General features: G+C 36.8%; 1 protein-coding gene across 1 annotated transcript; it reads right to left on the bottom strand.

Moving 5' to 3' along the window:
* Positions 1-9,020: 9,020 nt before the first annotated feature.
* On the bottom strand, positions 9,021-15,863 carry LOC122043748 (ethylene-responsive transcription factor ERF035-like). Its single transcript, XM_042604337.1, has 4 exons — positions 15,169-15,863; positions 9,751-9,840; positions 9,580-9,673; positions 9,021-9,215 (listed from the first exon to the last, which is right to left on the bottom strand). The coding sequence occupies exons 1-4, from the start codon at positions 15,846-15,848 to the stop codon at positions 9,021-9,023; spliced, it is 1,059 nt and encodes a 352-aa protein (XP_042460271.1). The 5' UTR covers positions 15,849-15,863.
* Between the last annotated feature and the right edge of the window lie 231 nt (positions 15,864-16,094).

Raw genomic sequence — 16,094 nt, 5'->3', positions numbered from 1 at the left:
CAACTGTTTATAATTTATAAAGAACCAACAACATGATCTTCTGTGTGTGACACCACACACCATGTTGTCTACTATATAAATTAATTAAACAAATTACATTTAACAAATAAATGTATATATTGACCACTGTGATTCTTTATTTCTAAATAAATATTTATACAAAAATTAGGCTTTTAGTATACACTCTAACAATCTCCCACTTATACTAAAAGACTATTCTGCCATATATCATGTCATACATCTGATTCTCAAACCTTCAACATGCCCATCAAAAACTCTTGCCTTAGGGGCCTTAGTGAAAGGATCTTCCAGATTATTACTTGATGCAATATAGGCGGCAACAACTTCTCCTCGTTTATACGATTTCTCGTATTGGGTGGTACTTGTGTAACGACCACCCTTCTTACTACTACTACACACTAAGGATGACCGTTACTTAACTACTAACTCTACTTAACCGGTATAATTAAAAATCACATGGAAACCCTACCGAAAAAATTTCGACAGAGTCTCCCCTGTATCGGTGACCATATTCAACAATACATGCAATATATACTCAGCCACAAGTGGCTGGAACACATATCAATCAACCACGCAGTTAAATAAGTATCAAACACAACAAATATCTACTTACTAACCTGAACTCATCCTACATGCAATCTAAACAGAATAATCTCAAATGACATGAACTTAAAATACAACTCAAATGTTTACAATAACTAAAATGTGGAAACTAAAATTAAAACTTCTTTCCTAGTCCCAAGGCTTCCATAGTCCTGGCATCACACATCCTTCGAACACCTCATTGTCGCCTTCCTTTCTATATCTTTTCCTTTCCTGTATCTGCAGTAAGAGGAAGTGCAATCTATAAGCAAAATTTGCTTAGTAAGCGCTATCTAACTCACAAAATCACGAATGTGCATGTATACGAAAAGAACTAGAAACTATATGCTCTAAAAAGAAATAAAGCATAAACATAACTGCTCATGTCAAACTAATAGCAAATAAAAGCTAAGGAATCTACTCATGTAATTCTAATAGCTAATCATGCTACTCATCTAATAGGTAAACATGAAAACTACTCATCCACTAGATAAACATGGTAGAATAAAGAACTAAACTTACTGATTTTCAGAACTATATAAAACTCATTTCATTTGTTCTAACTTAATCTTTAATACTTTATGTTTATGTAAAACTCGTTTTACTTGTTCAAAAACTTATACTTATAATACTTCAAAATAATAATCAACTTCTTCTTGGGCCCAACAACTGCGCGCATCCCTAACTAGACCTGAGATAGCTGGTCCCAAATCTAGTAGGGTTTACTAGGTTATCTAAACTTAGGGACCGACTATGGGAGCCCAGCCCAAGGACTACTGAGAGTCCTGCATACTAGGTTATCTAAACCTAGGGACCGACTATGGGAGCCCAGCCCAAGGACATCTGAGAGTCTAGTACAGTGTCACTGATAAAAGTAAAATACTTGTTATCTTTTAATACTTCTAATATATAATGTCTCGGCACTTTCTTTAGCACCTTGTGTGCCAAAATCCCTAAAGTCTTGACTTCGGGATCTACTTAAAGCCTTGGCCTTTTCTTTCTTTTCTTTATCTTTCTTATACTTGTTAATACTTCTAAAAGAATACTTCTTTAAAAAGAAACTGCAATGTTTAAGCGAATTCTAACTTTGAAATGCTTAGATAAACTGAAATTCCACACTTAAACATACTAAGAGTGAATGCTTAAACAAACTGAAAGGGAATACTTAAACAAACTAAGATTGGATGCTATAACAACTGAAACTGCTGTACTTGAGAAGTTCTAAAACTGTAGTTTAAACAGAAATAAATTTACATGCCATCTTAACAAAATAATTTGCATACTAAGCTAATCAAAATGCTGCATACCATAAGCTTTAACAAAATCTGCATTGTCAAACTTAATAAAATCTACGCTTGTAAGCTCGATAAAAATCTGTGTTAGAATATTAACTAAAAATCTACACTTGTAGCTCTAAAGGGGTTGTTCATGCTTAGTTATTCAACACAAAACTAAACCTATTTAAAGTCACAAGCAACCAGAGAAACAAAATGCTACAACATAGCTATTCAACACAAAGAAATCTGTTAAAGCTTGATACCCTTGAAAAAACTTATACTTTTATAGAGCAGTAGAGATCTTTAAACATGTTACAACATGATCTAAACCGGTTTACTAAACCGTAAGCTCAAACCAGAAACTAAATCCACAGAATGAAAACTTAAATCTAAATCTGAACAAGTAGTAGGGTAATAAGGAAAACATAAGGGTAGTTCAACTGAATTGCTAACCTACAGAACTTAAAAAGAACCAAAGTTACAGTTAGAGAACTAATGCCAAAAAGAATCTAACAACATGTTAAACAAATGATAACAAAACAAAACTGCATTGTAGTAATTGTTCCCCCTGCTATGTGCCACGGCAACAAAAGAAAACACAAGATTTGCTAGCTTCCATTCAACCCAAATTGCAACTACTCTGCAATACATGATCCGAACACAAGGAAAACGATTTTCTACCACAACTAATCCTCATGTCCTGTGCTACGGCAATGAAACAAAAAGGGAAACAATGCAAAGCTTCAGAAACAAGAAGAGGAACAAGAAATAAACCTCCAAGCTATCCTACTGCAGGTGAGTAGCAACTTACCTATCCTTGGATTCACAGCCGAAGGAAGACAACTAGGACTTCGGGGGAACTCGAACTTCCAATCCTCCTTCGTGTCCTCAAGCTCTCCTCGATGAACACCTTATGCCGACGCCGGAGAAGAAGAAAGAAACCCTAACCTAGGCTTTGGTTTCGCTCGAGCAGAAGCCTCCGACGTCGCGCACGCGAGAGGAAGAAAGGGAAAAACTAGGTCACGGGGAAATAATCAAGCCCTAAGTTCTCCTCTTATAACCTTAATATTCTGTTAACTGCTTTAAATAAATTTCCTACCTTTTCTAAGCAGAACCGACGGCTGGAGCACTTGGTCAGCCGCGGCTTGGCTCATGGTTGGAGTCGCGGGTTAGAATCCCGGCTGCAACCATTTTTCTCCCTATTATTTCTTGTTATTAACTTCTACTACTTAAATAAAATTCTCCCTTTATTTGATTAAGTAACAACTACTAGCCCAGTTGGTTAGCCGGGTTTTGCTCGGGTCAGGGGTTGCCGGTTCAAGCCTCGGCTTGGACATTTTCTTACCAGCTTCTTTCTTTTGGTAAAAATACCAAACGACCTCCAAAAATTCCATAAAAATTTCTAAAAATCTCTAGAATTTTTCTAAAGTATTTCTAAATATTTTAAAGCACTTTTAGGACTCCTAATGAGGAAAATTGGGTCATTACAACTTGCGCTCTAATGTGTTTACTTGCTTTATGGACTTATGTTTTCTTCAAGTTTGCTACTGCACCACTATTATTACAATAAATTGTAATAATTTTTGGACAAACCAGAAAACATGTCTAAGTCCATCATGAAGTATCTGAGCCATACAGCTTCTATGATTGCCTTAGAGGCTGCTGCCACTTACTCAGCTTCTATGGTGGAGTCCGAAAAAATACCTTTGCTTATCACTCTTCCATAGTTATGACTTCACCTCCTAAAGTAAACACAAAATCTCGAGGTCGACTTATTATTGTCCCTATCCGATTGGAAGTCAAAATCCGTGCAACCCACAGGGACCAAATTATTTGCCTTGTAAGCTAGCATATAATCTCTAGTGCCTCTAAGGTACTTCAATATATGCTTTACCGTAGTCCAATGTCCTTGTCCAGGGTTACTTTGATATCTACTAACTATGCCCTCGGCAAAATAGATTTTTGATCTCGTGCATAGCATACATTAGGCTTCCGACAGCCGAAGCATAAGGAACTGCCTTCATTTCCTCTATCTCCTTTGATGTCTTCAGAGACATCTCTTTAGATAAAGCTACTTCATATTGGATTGAGAAGCGCTAGAGGGGGGGTGAATAGCGCTCGTGGCTATTTCCGTTTTATCGATTATCGGAATCGTAAATTAAGAGCAAACGCAGCAGAAATGAAATAAATGCAAAGAAGGAACACAACGATTTACTTCGTTAGGAGCCTAGATCGACTCCTACTCGAAGGCCCGCGATCCTTGATCGCTTTCGGTGGGAAACAACTATAAGCACGATTATTACAAACTAAGTATTACAATAAGTGCAATAAACAAATCTATACCAACAACGGAAAATGAAATCTCGGAGCTCTGGGTCGTCGGGCACGAGTAGCAGCACTTCGAAGCGTCTTTTAAAGCAGCATGTGAATGAGAGAAGGTTTAATATTCTTGATTGGAGGAGCTGCTCGAAACCTGCTTTTAAAGCATGTTGGAGGCGCCTCCAAGCTCGTCTGAGGCGCCTCAAGTTCGCCCGAGTCGCATGCGTGGATCAATGATGAACTGGTCGAAACCTATCTGCTAGAGGGCGCCTTCATGGGTCTTCAAGGCGCCTTCCAAGGCGCCTCCATAACCCTTCGAGGCGCCTTCAGCCCTGTTTCACGGCCAGCTCAGCTTTTGCACCTGAGGCACCTCCAAGCTCCATGGAGGCGCCTCGGACACTGTTCATCCGAGGGAAGACTTCATTATTTTGTACCTGCAAGACATGTTAGTCCTAAACAATATCCTGCAACACAAAGTTAGCACATAAAGCAATAAATAAAGTAACAAAATATTATCGATAGTCATCAGACTATCCGGGTCTGACTTCGGATTTCTGACCGGAAACCCTAGGTCGACCCGACGCCTACTGTTCCCTGTACGGGGAACGCGTCCTCACCTACTCCACTCAGGAGATTTACCTGATGTCAGTTCGGTCCTCCAGACCGACTGGACTTTGCGCCTAGGGTTACCACCCCCTAGGACCTAGGGTTACTGCCCCCTAGGGTTTTTCTCCACCTAGGGTTACCACCCCCTAGGACCTAAGGTTGTCGCCCCTTAGGGTTTCCCTCCACCTACGGTTACCGCCCCTAGGACCTAAGGTTGTCGCCCCTTAGGGTTTTCCTCCACCTAGGGTTACCGCCCCCTAGGACCTAAGGTTACCCCCCTTAGGATTTTCCTTCACCTAGGGTTACCACCCCCTAGGACCTAAGGTTACCCCCCCTTAGGATTTTCCCCTGCCTAACCACAGTTAGGACTTTCCTGAAACCTTATTTAACCACGTTAGATAACAAGGAATCTTAACTTTGAATCCCTTTGTCATTATCAAAACTGAGGTTCGATCGTCGGATGCTTACTGCACCAACACTTCATGCTGAAAAGGTAAGAAACCTTTCTTGGAGTTTTGCATGCTTAAAACGAGCAAGCATTGTTTCGATATATGAAGCTTGGGATAAGTAAAATATTCTTTTCTTGCGATCCCTTATTACTTTGCTCCAAGAATATATGCATTCTCCCAAGTCCTTCATATCGAATTGTTTGGACAACCATACCCTTACTTCTGACAACACTTTGATATTGTTTCCAACTACCAAAAATATTATCTACGTATAGTACAAGAAATACCACTACGTTTCCATCACACTTCTTGTATACACAAGACTCATTCGGTTATTAAATAAATCCATAGGTCTGGATTACTTTATTAAACCGGATGTTCCAAGACCTTAAAGCTTTACTTCAGTCCATAGACTGATTGAGCTTACACACAAGATGCTCTTTGCTCTTTACAATGAACCCTTCTGGTTGCTATATATGGATGTTTTCTTCAAGACTTCTATTAAGGAAAGTTGTCTTGACATCCACTTGCTAAATCTCATAGTCCATATGAGAAGTAATAGATAAAAGAATCCGGATAGACTTAAGCATGGCTACCGGTGAAAAAGTTTCCTTTTTCAACAAGTCTTGCTTTGTTAGTTTCTACCTTCCTGTCTATCCCTCTTTTCCTATTGTAAACTTATTTTCACCCAATGGCTTTTACACCATTTGGTGATTTTATAAGCTCCCAGACTCTATTAGAATACATATATTCTAATTCTGTATTTATTACTCTTTGTAAAGATGCTGCATCTTTATCTTGGAGTGCTTCGTCATATGTCCAGGGATCAGATTCATGTCCACCAGGGATCAAGTCCAAAGACTCTCCCAAAATATGAATCTTTTAGGTTGCCTAACAACCCTCCCACTACGACGAGGCACTTTCTGTAATTGTGTATCATTTGTGATGCGTGTTGCAGTTTCTTGTGATATTTCATCTTGTACAATTGGTACTAGATTAGACGTGTCCTTTAATTTCCTTAAGAACAATTTTTACTCATGGGCTTGTGGTTCATAGTATAGTCCTTTTCTAAAATCGAGCATTGGTGCCAACAATGACCTTCCGATTTTAAGGACTATAAATCTCTTTTCATTTTTCTAGGATAACTAACAAACAAGTGAACTCATGTCCAACTTATCAGTGTCTCTCATGTGCTAGACCACCCAAATCCGAATATGCTTCAGACTAGGCTTACGTCCATTCTGCAATTCAGTGGGAGTAAAGAGTTCTGACTTAGAAGGTACTATGTCCACTTCCATTTCCAATGTATATCTTTAAAATGAATTTGGTAATTTTCTGAATAACTCATCATCGATCTAATTATTCCATAAGAGTCTTATACCTTCTTTCTACTACATCATTATGTTGGGGTACCAGGTGCAGTTAGTTGGGATTAAATCCTGACTTCTGATAAGTGACTCCTAAACTCTCCTAAGAGGTACTCGTTACTACGATTTCACCGTAGTGTCTTGATATTTTTACTTTGATGTTACTCCACATCAGCCTAGTACTCTTTGAACTAATCAAAGCACTTAGACTTGTAGCGCGTCAAGTAAATGTATCCTTATCTCGAATAGTTGTCTATAAAAGAGATGAAATATTTGAAACAACCTCTTGCCTGGATAGTCAAAGATCTACATAAATCAGAATGAACCAATTCCAACATATATTTGGCTCTATACCCCTTAGACTTAAAAGCTTCTTAGTTATTTTTCCTTCTAAGTAAGACTCGCAGGTTGGAAAGATTTCCACTACCAATGAACCCAAGGAGAAAACTAGAGAGAAGAGAGAAAAGAATAGCATTAACATGAGGCCTCCCCTCCCCTTCTTTTATATTATTTGCCCAAGACAAATAAGGAAAAACTTTTTACAAAAATTAAAATCTTCCTCATGTTTTTCCTTTTCCCTTTTTATTTTTCCTTTTCTTTCCTCTTGATTGAATCAATCACCAATCATAGATTGGTTTTAATTTGATTGGATGATGATTTAATCCTATTGGTCGGCCCCTATAAGGAAGGAAAATATATCTTTTGTAAAAATTTTGTAAACTCTTATAAAATTTTACAAGCTCTCTTTTAATTTCCTAAAGTGGATGTTAAAAAGGAAAGTTTTAAAAATTAAAACCATGTTTTAAAATTTAAAACTTCTCTTGTAAAAATTTCCTTTTTTAACATGTTTACAAAAATTTAAATTTTAAAACTTTTCTTCCTTTTTCTAAAATCATGAGGATGGTTAAAAAAGGAAAGTTTTAAAACTTTTAAATTTTCTTTTAAAACATGTGGCCTAATTCAAATAAGGAAAGTTTTTAAATTTTAAATTTCTCTTTTAAAACTAGTAGTTTTCTACGAAGAGAAGATTTTAAAAATTCAAAACACCCCTCCTTGTTTGAATTAATGTGGCCGACCCCCTCTTGCTTGGGCACCAAGCAAGGGGTCGGCCCCTTAAGAGGATAATGTGGTCGGCCCTTGCTTGGTCACTAAGCATTGGGTCGGCCCCCTTCTTGGACACCAAGATGGGCTTATATTTGGATAGACTTGAGGCTTTAATGAGGCTACGGCAGGGACCTAGAGGAGAAATTAGTTTTGGCCTTCCGATGAGCTTGAGTATCCCGTGTTCGCCCCGAACACACAACTCAAATTCATCGATAATAACTCATTCCACTAGAGAGTTATTATCGCACTACCGCACCAATCCCAAATTACATTATGGGCTCCTTCTTATCATGAGTGTGTTAGTCTCCCTGTGTTTAAGATAATGAATGTCCACTAATTAAGTAAGTTACTGACAACTCACTTAATTAATATCTAGCTCCAAGAGTAGTACCACTCAACTTCATGTCATGTCAGACTAAGTCCACCTGCAGGGTTTAACATGACAATCCTTATGAGCTCCTCTTGGGGGCATTCTCAACCTAGATAACTAGGACACAGATTCCTTCTATAATCAACAACACACACTATAAGTAATATCATTTCCCAACTTATCGGGCTTATTGACTTATCGAATTAAATCTCACCCATTGATAAGTCAAAGAAATAAATACTAAATATATGTGTTTGTTATTATATTAGGATTAAGAGCACACACTTCCATAATAACTAAGGTCTAGTTCTTTTATAAAGTTAGTACAAAAAGAACTTACCTAAAATGGTCCTACTCAATACACTTGGAGTGTATCCGTGTAATTTATTAGTTAAGATAAACTAATACTTAATTACACTACGACTACTTCAATGGTTTGTTCCTTTCCATCTTAGTCGTGAGCAACTGTTTATAATTTATAAAGAACCGACAACATGATCTTCTGTGTGTGACACCACACACCATGTTGTCTACTATATAAATTAATTGAACAAATTACATTTAACAAATAAATGTGGATATTGATTACTGTGATTCTTTATTTCTAAATAAATGTTTATACAAAAGTTAGGCTTTTAGTATACACTCTAACACCTAGAGCCGGTCCAAATGATTCTTACAAATCTGTACACTACAAAAAAACCTGCAAATACCGACGACATTCCCGACTGAATTATATTCAGTCGGGAAATGGTAATTACCGACGGAACCATAATTCAGTCGGTAATTACCGACGGAATTGAATTATGTCGGTAAAACAGAGTAAAAATTAGGGCACGGTGCGACTTTCCTCTTCGCACGAACTCAATCTCCTCTCCTCTCCGCATCCTCGACGATCGGCAACCGGCGATCTCGACATCCAGCCTCATGTCCTCTCCCGTTCTCGGTGATCAGCAACAGGCGACTCTGGTATGCTCCTCTCCTCCCTCTTCTCTTCTGTTTGACGCCACGCCGCCTGGTATGCCGGCACCTTCTCCCCAGGTGTGTGCTCCGCCAGCGGCTGCTCCCCAGGCGCCTCCACATGGCCCTGTTCACTGCAGGCCGGCGGCACCGCAGGGCCCTGTTTTCATTGGGCATAAATCAGACGATATGCTATTACAATTGATGTTTGCACAAAGAACATGTCAGTTCATGGATGCACATCTAAGTCAATTTTTTTATAATAGAAAACCAGATTTGCCAATAATAACAATGTAAATTTGGTCCTATAATGAGTTCATATGGATCATTCTCTATGCTGTATAACATAAGCAAACCTAAGTTGAGTATATGACAATTGAATGTACATATTTATCATCATCCACCTACAAAAAAAATCCAAGAAACCTCCAAAAATATAAAAACCAAACTTAATATCGCAAGCAATAATCAAAAAGTTCTTGGAATCACAATGTAGATAGGGAAACAAAATTTTAGACAGAAACATATAATTGAACATACTGTTGCTGTGCAGCCATGTCAATCTGAACTTCAGGAGGTGCTAGTGCAGGTGATTCGACAAAGTGAAGGTTAAGGTCCCTGGAACCACATTTATCATTACTTCTAATTCTTGATTAGATAATCTTTAATTGATATCAGAATCAAATCATACTAACCCTGCAAGTTTTCTGGCAAGATAAAGGAATGACTTCTCAAAATTATAATTGCTCTTTGTTGAAATCTCATAGTACTGGAGATTCTTCTTCCTGTGAAATGTAACTTGTTTTGCATTATCATGTTTGTAAACTTTATTATGATGTGTTGTAATGCTATTTTGTAGATATTATATCTCATGGCAGATCATCCAGCACCACCACTTCGTGGATCTACAGTTCTTAGGGTTGTTGGAGAGTCGTAAGTATTTTTTCATTATTAGTAATTCATGTTCTTTTTTTAAACATATAGCTTATGTTTTAAAATTGTTTATATGCAGATTTACTCCTGACGACCATCGAGTATCCACATACATTACAAAAAAATTTAAAGAAAGAGTCTGCATTGCTGGTACTACATTTGGTTTACTTTCTCCATCATAAAATTTCTCATAACCATTGCATAACTATTTGGATTAATTGTTTATATTTTAAAATTATAGTATTAACTATTAAGAATGAGCGTTTCTGTAAAAGCACTTCTCACAACTTTTGCTTAGTCTCTTTCTCTTGTTCTTCTCTAATATGTTTGATTTTTTTCTTTTTAATTCACCAGACTTTTTCATCCTTTATTTTAATTATTTTTGTGTTGCTTTTGTTATAATTTTCTTTTTATTTTTTTTATCATCTACCTTATTTTTTTAATATTTTTTCTAGTTCTCTATTTTTTACTTGTTCAAGTTTATTTTTAATTTCATTCTTATTTACTTTATTATTTTTTTCTGTCATTTGTCTTATTCTAATGTTTCTTTATTATATTTTTAATTTTTCTTCTCATGTTCTACTCATGTGCAGTGTACAACTTAAGTTTCGTTTTTAGATAAAGCATGAGTTGTGCATTCCATCTACTTCTCATCTTTTTCCATAGTGTACTTTCAACTTTCGGTTTGTTGCTATATTGCTCTCTTCTCATCATTTGTTCCTGCACTATTATATGTCTGCTGGGCACTTCTAAGTTTTTGCTTCGTCTAGTGTATTTTCAAATTCCAAATACCAAATGCATGCTGAAAATAAAGCTCACACTACCATGAGCATGTTGTATCCATCTTGCTTTCCACTATGCTTGAATGTGATTCATTGATTCCTTATCTCTTATAAGATAGAGTAGCCATTACAATTTCAGATTCTTATTAGGTTTCATATTCTTAACAAATTTAGATATTTATCTTAAATTGTATTACATTTTGCAGGAGTCCATATTGATACATTCACCACCGTACTATCATTGGATATCTACAATATAATTCAGGTATTTTATTACATGCAAAATTAGTTATATATTACAATTCTTGAGTTATATATTACATTTATATCGATTCAGTCTGATTATAATATCTTATATTTGACTTTTACAGGATTATATTTGGATATATGTGTAGGTGATGTATCATTGTAAGTTTGGATATTTTGTATTTGACATTGACTTGTCAGTACTTTTGGATGTTTATGATTTTCAGTACTTGATATTTGGTTATGTTTTATTTTGTATTGAATTTTGGAGATATGGCCACATGTTAGTATGTTTTGTATTATTTTTTAGACAGTTTTATCATTTGTTTGTGAGCATATTGTATGTTGTGTTGGTTGTTGATTGTGTGGATTGTGATTATATATGATTTGTGTTTGTGTTACCATCGTTTGTGATGATTTTTATTGTATAAAAATTGTATATATGATAAGAGGGAAATGTAGAGCAGACATTTCAAAATTTTTACTGGAAATTACCGACGGAATTTCGCATTCCGTCGGTAATCTATCGAACTGCACCAGGATATTTACAATACATTACCGACGGAAATATTAATTCCGTCGAGAATCACCGACGGAAATTTAAATTCCGTCGGTGATCACCGACGAAATCCAATATTCCGTCGGGAATCACCGACGGAAATTTAAATTCCGTCGGTGATTCCCGACGGAATAATGAATTTCGTCTGTGATTCCCGACGGAATATGGTTCAGTTGGTAAGCTCCGTTACACGCCGTTTGTCCTTTTCCGACGGGTAAGTTTTATGTCGTTAATGTATACCGACGGAATTCATACATTCCGTTGGTAAATTCCGACTGAATATATTTTCCGTCGGTAAATTGAGCCCCGACCCAATTCTTCCCGATATCAAAAATTCCGTCGGTATTCCGCCGGAAAACTCATTTACCGACGGAATGCTGACGAAATATTCAGTCGTTATTCACAACTATTTTTGTAGTGGTAAGAGGTCTCTCTGTCTCCGGAATAATTTTAGAAAGGAGATACATATAGTGAACTTTCACTGAATGCATAGACGTTAGATGTATTAATCATGGTGTTAGGAACCAAGTAAAAAATTAATGTGTCCTTGTGTTTCTTTTATTGTTTTTAGTTTTCTTTATTCTAACAACTTTGTTAGAAAAAGAAATGAAGAATGGTGTATCTTTCCATCAAAAATCTAAAGCTAATGCTGGTTGCTGAGGTTTAAATCTTCCTTTATGTTTGTTCTTTTCTTCCAAGTTGTTTACTTAAGACTGTTATGATATTTCACTTGGTGGCGGCTGATGGTATTCAACAGGCTTTTTGAAAGGTTGATCCCGATCGCTGGGAGTTCGCAAACTAGGGATTTTTAAGAGGACAAAAGCACCTGCTGCAAACTATCAACAGGAGGAAACCCTCTCATACGCATTGGCAAACCAGCAAGAATGCTCCAGTTTCATCTTGTTCTGACAATGCTATTCAATTTTTGTATCTGTATTAATCTTTGAGGTGCATTTACCTTTTTAAATATTCTTCTTTTCAATTTATTATCTGATTGGCAATGAGAATTCACAAGAAGTATCATTTTTCTTTTTAGAAAACAATAATGGGAAGCTCACAAAATGTCTGCCAGGTGAAACAGCAGTGAAAATCATTGTGGGAATAAAATAAAAACTCAAGAACTCCAAAAAAAGAAAGTAAATTGTGATTCGTTTCCTCATCATTTGGCATAGACTCCACAAGACTTTGCATGGAATTTAACTTTGGATCCAACTCTCTCACTGCTTCTTCACTCTTTTCAGTCAAAAATACTTTCAAAACCACTTTAGTTTTACATAAAATTTACTCCTACAAACAACTCGAAACATAAAACCTTGTGTCAAAAGAGCCTTGATCATGGTGGCCTTCAAGTCCTGATGGTGCATCAAAAGCATGAAAGTATGATCGTATCTCATGATCATAGTGATAAAAAGAGGCATGATGATGGCCTTCTTTCCACCATAAAACAAAAGATAAGGTTGTGCTTTGCTAATCCACATCGAGGAAAAGAAAAAGGAGAAGAAGAAAAAAAAAGTTTTAAGGCAGAGTCTACATTTATGCTTTGCTAAGCCACATCAAGACAAAAACAAAAACAAAACAAAAACAAAAAGCAAAATCAATTAGAGGGGCTTTATGCTTTGCTTGTGCTGTCCCTTGTCTAACTTTCTTGACAAACATCATTACATGTAAAACATCTTAGCCGTGCCAAATGTTCCTTCTTTCGTGTGCTTAAAACATTTTAGCATTGAGTGGTGTTCTAACAATGTATGATAAAAGAAGATGCATCTTTTGTTTGTTTAGATATTTTTAGTGTTGGTTGATTGCCCGTCAAAGCCTAAGTTGAACTTCTCGCTTGCATAGTCTAATAATTCACAATACAAACTATTCATCACTTTAGTTAGGTGACAACTAAAAATTTAACATAATTTACATTCTCATTATAATTTTTCATTCCTCTATGCTTGAACTCATGTTAAATATGCCACATTGTGAGGATATTGGTCAAGGATGTATTCATGTAGGGTAATTGGTGTCTGGTGATGCCCTAATAATTGACGATGCAATCATGAGATCTACCAAAATATTTCTGACTTCAACTATCAATTTATCATCAGCTTATTGATTAATTCCACTTGGATGACTCATAAGATGCTAATTTGGTAGCATTTACTCTTTGAAAAAAAAGTATGTTTGTCTATATTCTCATAGGTGTGAGGTAATGATAAAATATTCTAGAAAATAACTATAATGATTAGGATTTGAATTCTAATATTTAGAAGTCAGACTATAAGTTGTGCTTCGAATTTACTAACAGAAAATGTCATTTATCTAATATGAAAAAAAATCACAACGTACTCATTTCCTCCTTATTTTCTCTATCTATTTTATATTTTATTACTTTGATTGGTTCACGTGCTTTCCACATGCATTTTGTGGTAGTTATGTAACAACTAATATTTAACATACTTTTCATTCTTTTACACTTGAAGCTCATGCTAAATATGCTGAATTGTGAGAAAATCGATCAAAGATGCATTCATCTTGGGCAATGAGTGATGCCCTAATAATAATTGACGATGCAATCATGAGATATTGTAAAATATTTCTTATTTCACCTATCAACTTATAATTAACATAATATTCATTTCAAACAGTTCAATATCATTAGTTCTCCGATTAAATACGAATAGATAAATTATAAAAGATATTTTACTCTAACACAGTGGTCCTTTGTATGAGATCAGACATCCAACAAATCATTTTACAACCGTTAGAAATTAATCCTAAAATTTATTAAAGTAACCATCCAACCAACTATGTGTGGGGGGCATGATTAACTTCTTGATAACCTCTCGGGACGGTCTAGTGGCTAGTGCATGAAGTATTGTCACCATAAGGTCTGGGGTTCAAATCAAATCTCGATAAAGTCGAGGTAAATATCTCCCTTATGTGCTAGTCGCTATTTCAAAGGTTAGTAGTTGCCCGTGATTTACCCTCTCCATATTAGTGTTGGGAGGAATATATTCATCTTTTGTCACCATGATTAACTTATTAATATAATACCTTGATAAAATAGGGGAACAACCAAAAGGACCAAGGTCCCATTATGAACAAATTCTAAACTATGTTCTCGATTTATTCGACAAGTGAACCACAACGACAAGAAAAAATGTTTGTATATTTTTTTTTCATATTTTCTTAATTAATTTTTATTTTATTATATGCTTTCCATGTGCATTTCATAGTAGATTTTTAAAAACTTATTAATATAAAAATACCCTTACAATATCTATTTTACCTCTTTTTAAAATAACCATTTAAATCACTCATATTAAGGGAGAAAAAATTATTTTGATAATAATTAATGTTGAGAGTATTTTAAAAAATATTATGTTTTTAAAATGCATTCAAGGTAATTATTAAATTACATCGAAACAGTTTAAAATATTCTTAATTTATTGTTAAGATGTTTTTTTTATTAATAAGTGAGTTATTTAGATGATAATTTAGAAGGATTAAATAGAAATATTATGATATTAATAAATTTAAAAAGGGGAGGGTTTATTTTTTAATCACCCACATATAATTATACAAATTGAATTTAAAAGTCCCACAAGAATTGCTCCGCCTCCGCCGCCGCCGCAAACTCTATATGGCCGCCGGCAGCGACCCAGGACGTCGGCAGACACGTTGACAACGAATCGTAGCAGAATTCGTGGCTTATGTCAAGAAAGAGATCGGGGAGGTCGAAGAGTCCTTCTTCGTCGCCATTGGCGCCGTCGACCTTACCGTCGTGGGGGTCGTCGTGGCCGCGGCCATTGTGATCGGGGAAGACCGCGGCGAGGGCGGCCGCGGCGCGGACGTCGCCGGGGGAGGCCGAGGCTGCGCGGGGGAGGCGAGGGGCGAGATCAGGGAAGTTGAGCACGGCGGCGGCTGGGCCCTTAACGGCAAGCGCGGCGGCATCGTGCGCGCGCGCGGCCATCTCGGCGGTGGCGAAGGTGCCGAGCCAGATGCGGGTCTTCTTCCGCGGCTCGCGGATCTCCGAGACCCACCTGCCCCAGCTCCGCATCCGCACCCCGCGGTAGGAGCACGCCCCCTTGCCGGCGCCGCCATTAATATCCTCTTCAGATGATGCAGATTCCCTCCTCCTCTTGTTGGCTGCAACGGCTGCTGCTGCTGCAACTGCGCCTCCGCTGCAGCTCGGTGGAGAAGCGGCAATGGAGGAAGGAGAAGAAGCAGAAGAAGAAGAGGAGGAAGAGTTCGAATGAGGGTAGTGCAGTGGGTTGTGCTCCATGGGGAACAGAGGAGATGCAGTTTCATGCAGAGCATCAAGCGTAGCAGTCCGTGGGGGGTTTAAATTCATGAGCAGGAGGAAGAAGAAGGGCCCATGCAAAAAGTACCAAAATAAAAAGTGTGCACTGAAAAATTGATCTAATTAATTTTATTAATTTATTCTTATTTATCACATTTTATTTTCACCTTTATATTTTAAAATATTATATTTTACCTTCATAATCTAATAAATGCAAATAAAACTTCC

The sequence above is a fragment of the Zingiber officinale genome, chromosome 2A, assembly GCF_018446385.1.
Source record: "Zingiber officinale cultivar Zhangliang chromosome 2A, Zo_v1.1, whole genome shotgun sequence".
Taxonomy (NCBI): domain Eukaryota; kingdom Viridiplantae; phylum Streptophyta; class Magnoliopsida; order Zingiberales; family Zingiberaceae; genus Zingiber; species Zingiber officinale.
This window is presented reverse-complemented; position numbering and strand designations above follow the sequence as displayed.

Coding starts and splice junctions, on each gene's coding strand:
- LOC122043748 (XM_042604337.1), bottom strand. CDS start 15,848: ATGGAGCACAACCCACTGCACTACCCTCATTCGAACTCTTCCTCCTCT. Junction 9,674..9,750: donor CTTGCCAGAAAACTTGCAGG/GTTAGTATGATT, acceptor ATGTGGTTCCAG/GGACCTTAACCTTCACTTTG. Junction 9,216..9,579: donor AACAGTATGTTCAATTATAT/GTTTCTGTCTAA, acceptor CAATGAAAACAG/GGCCCTGCGGTGCCGCCGGC.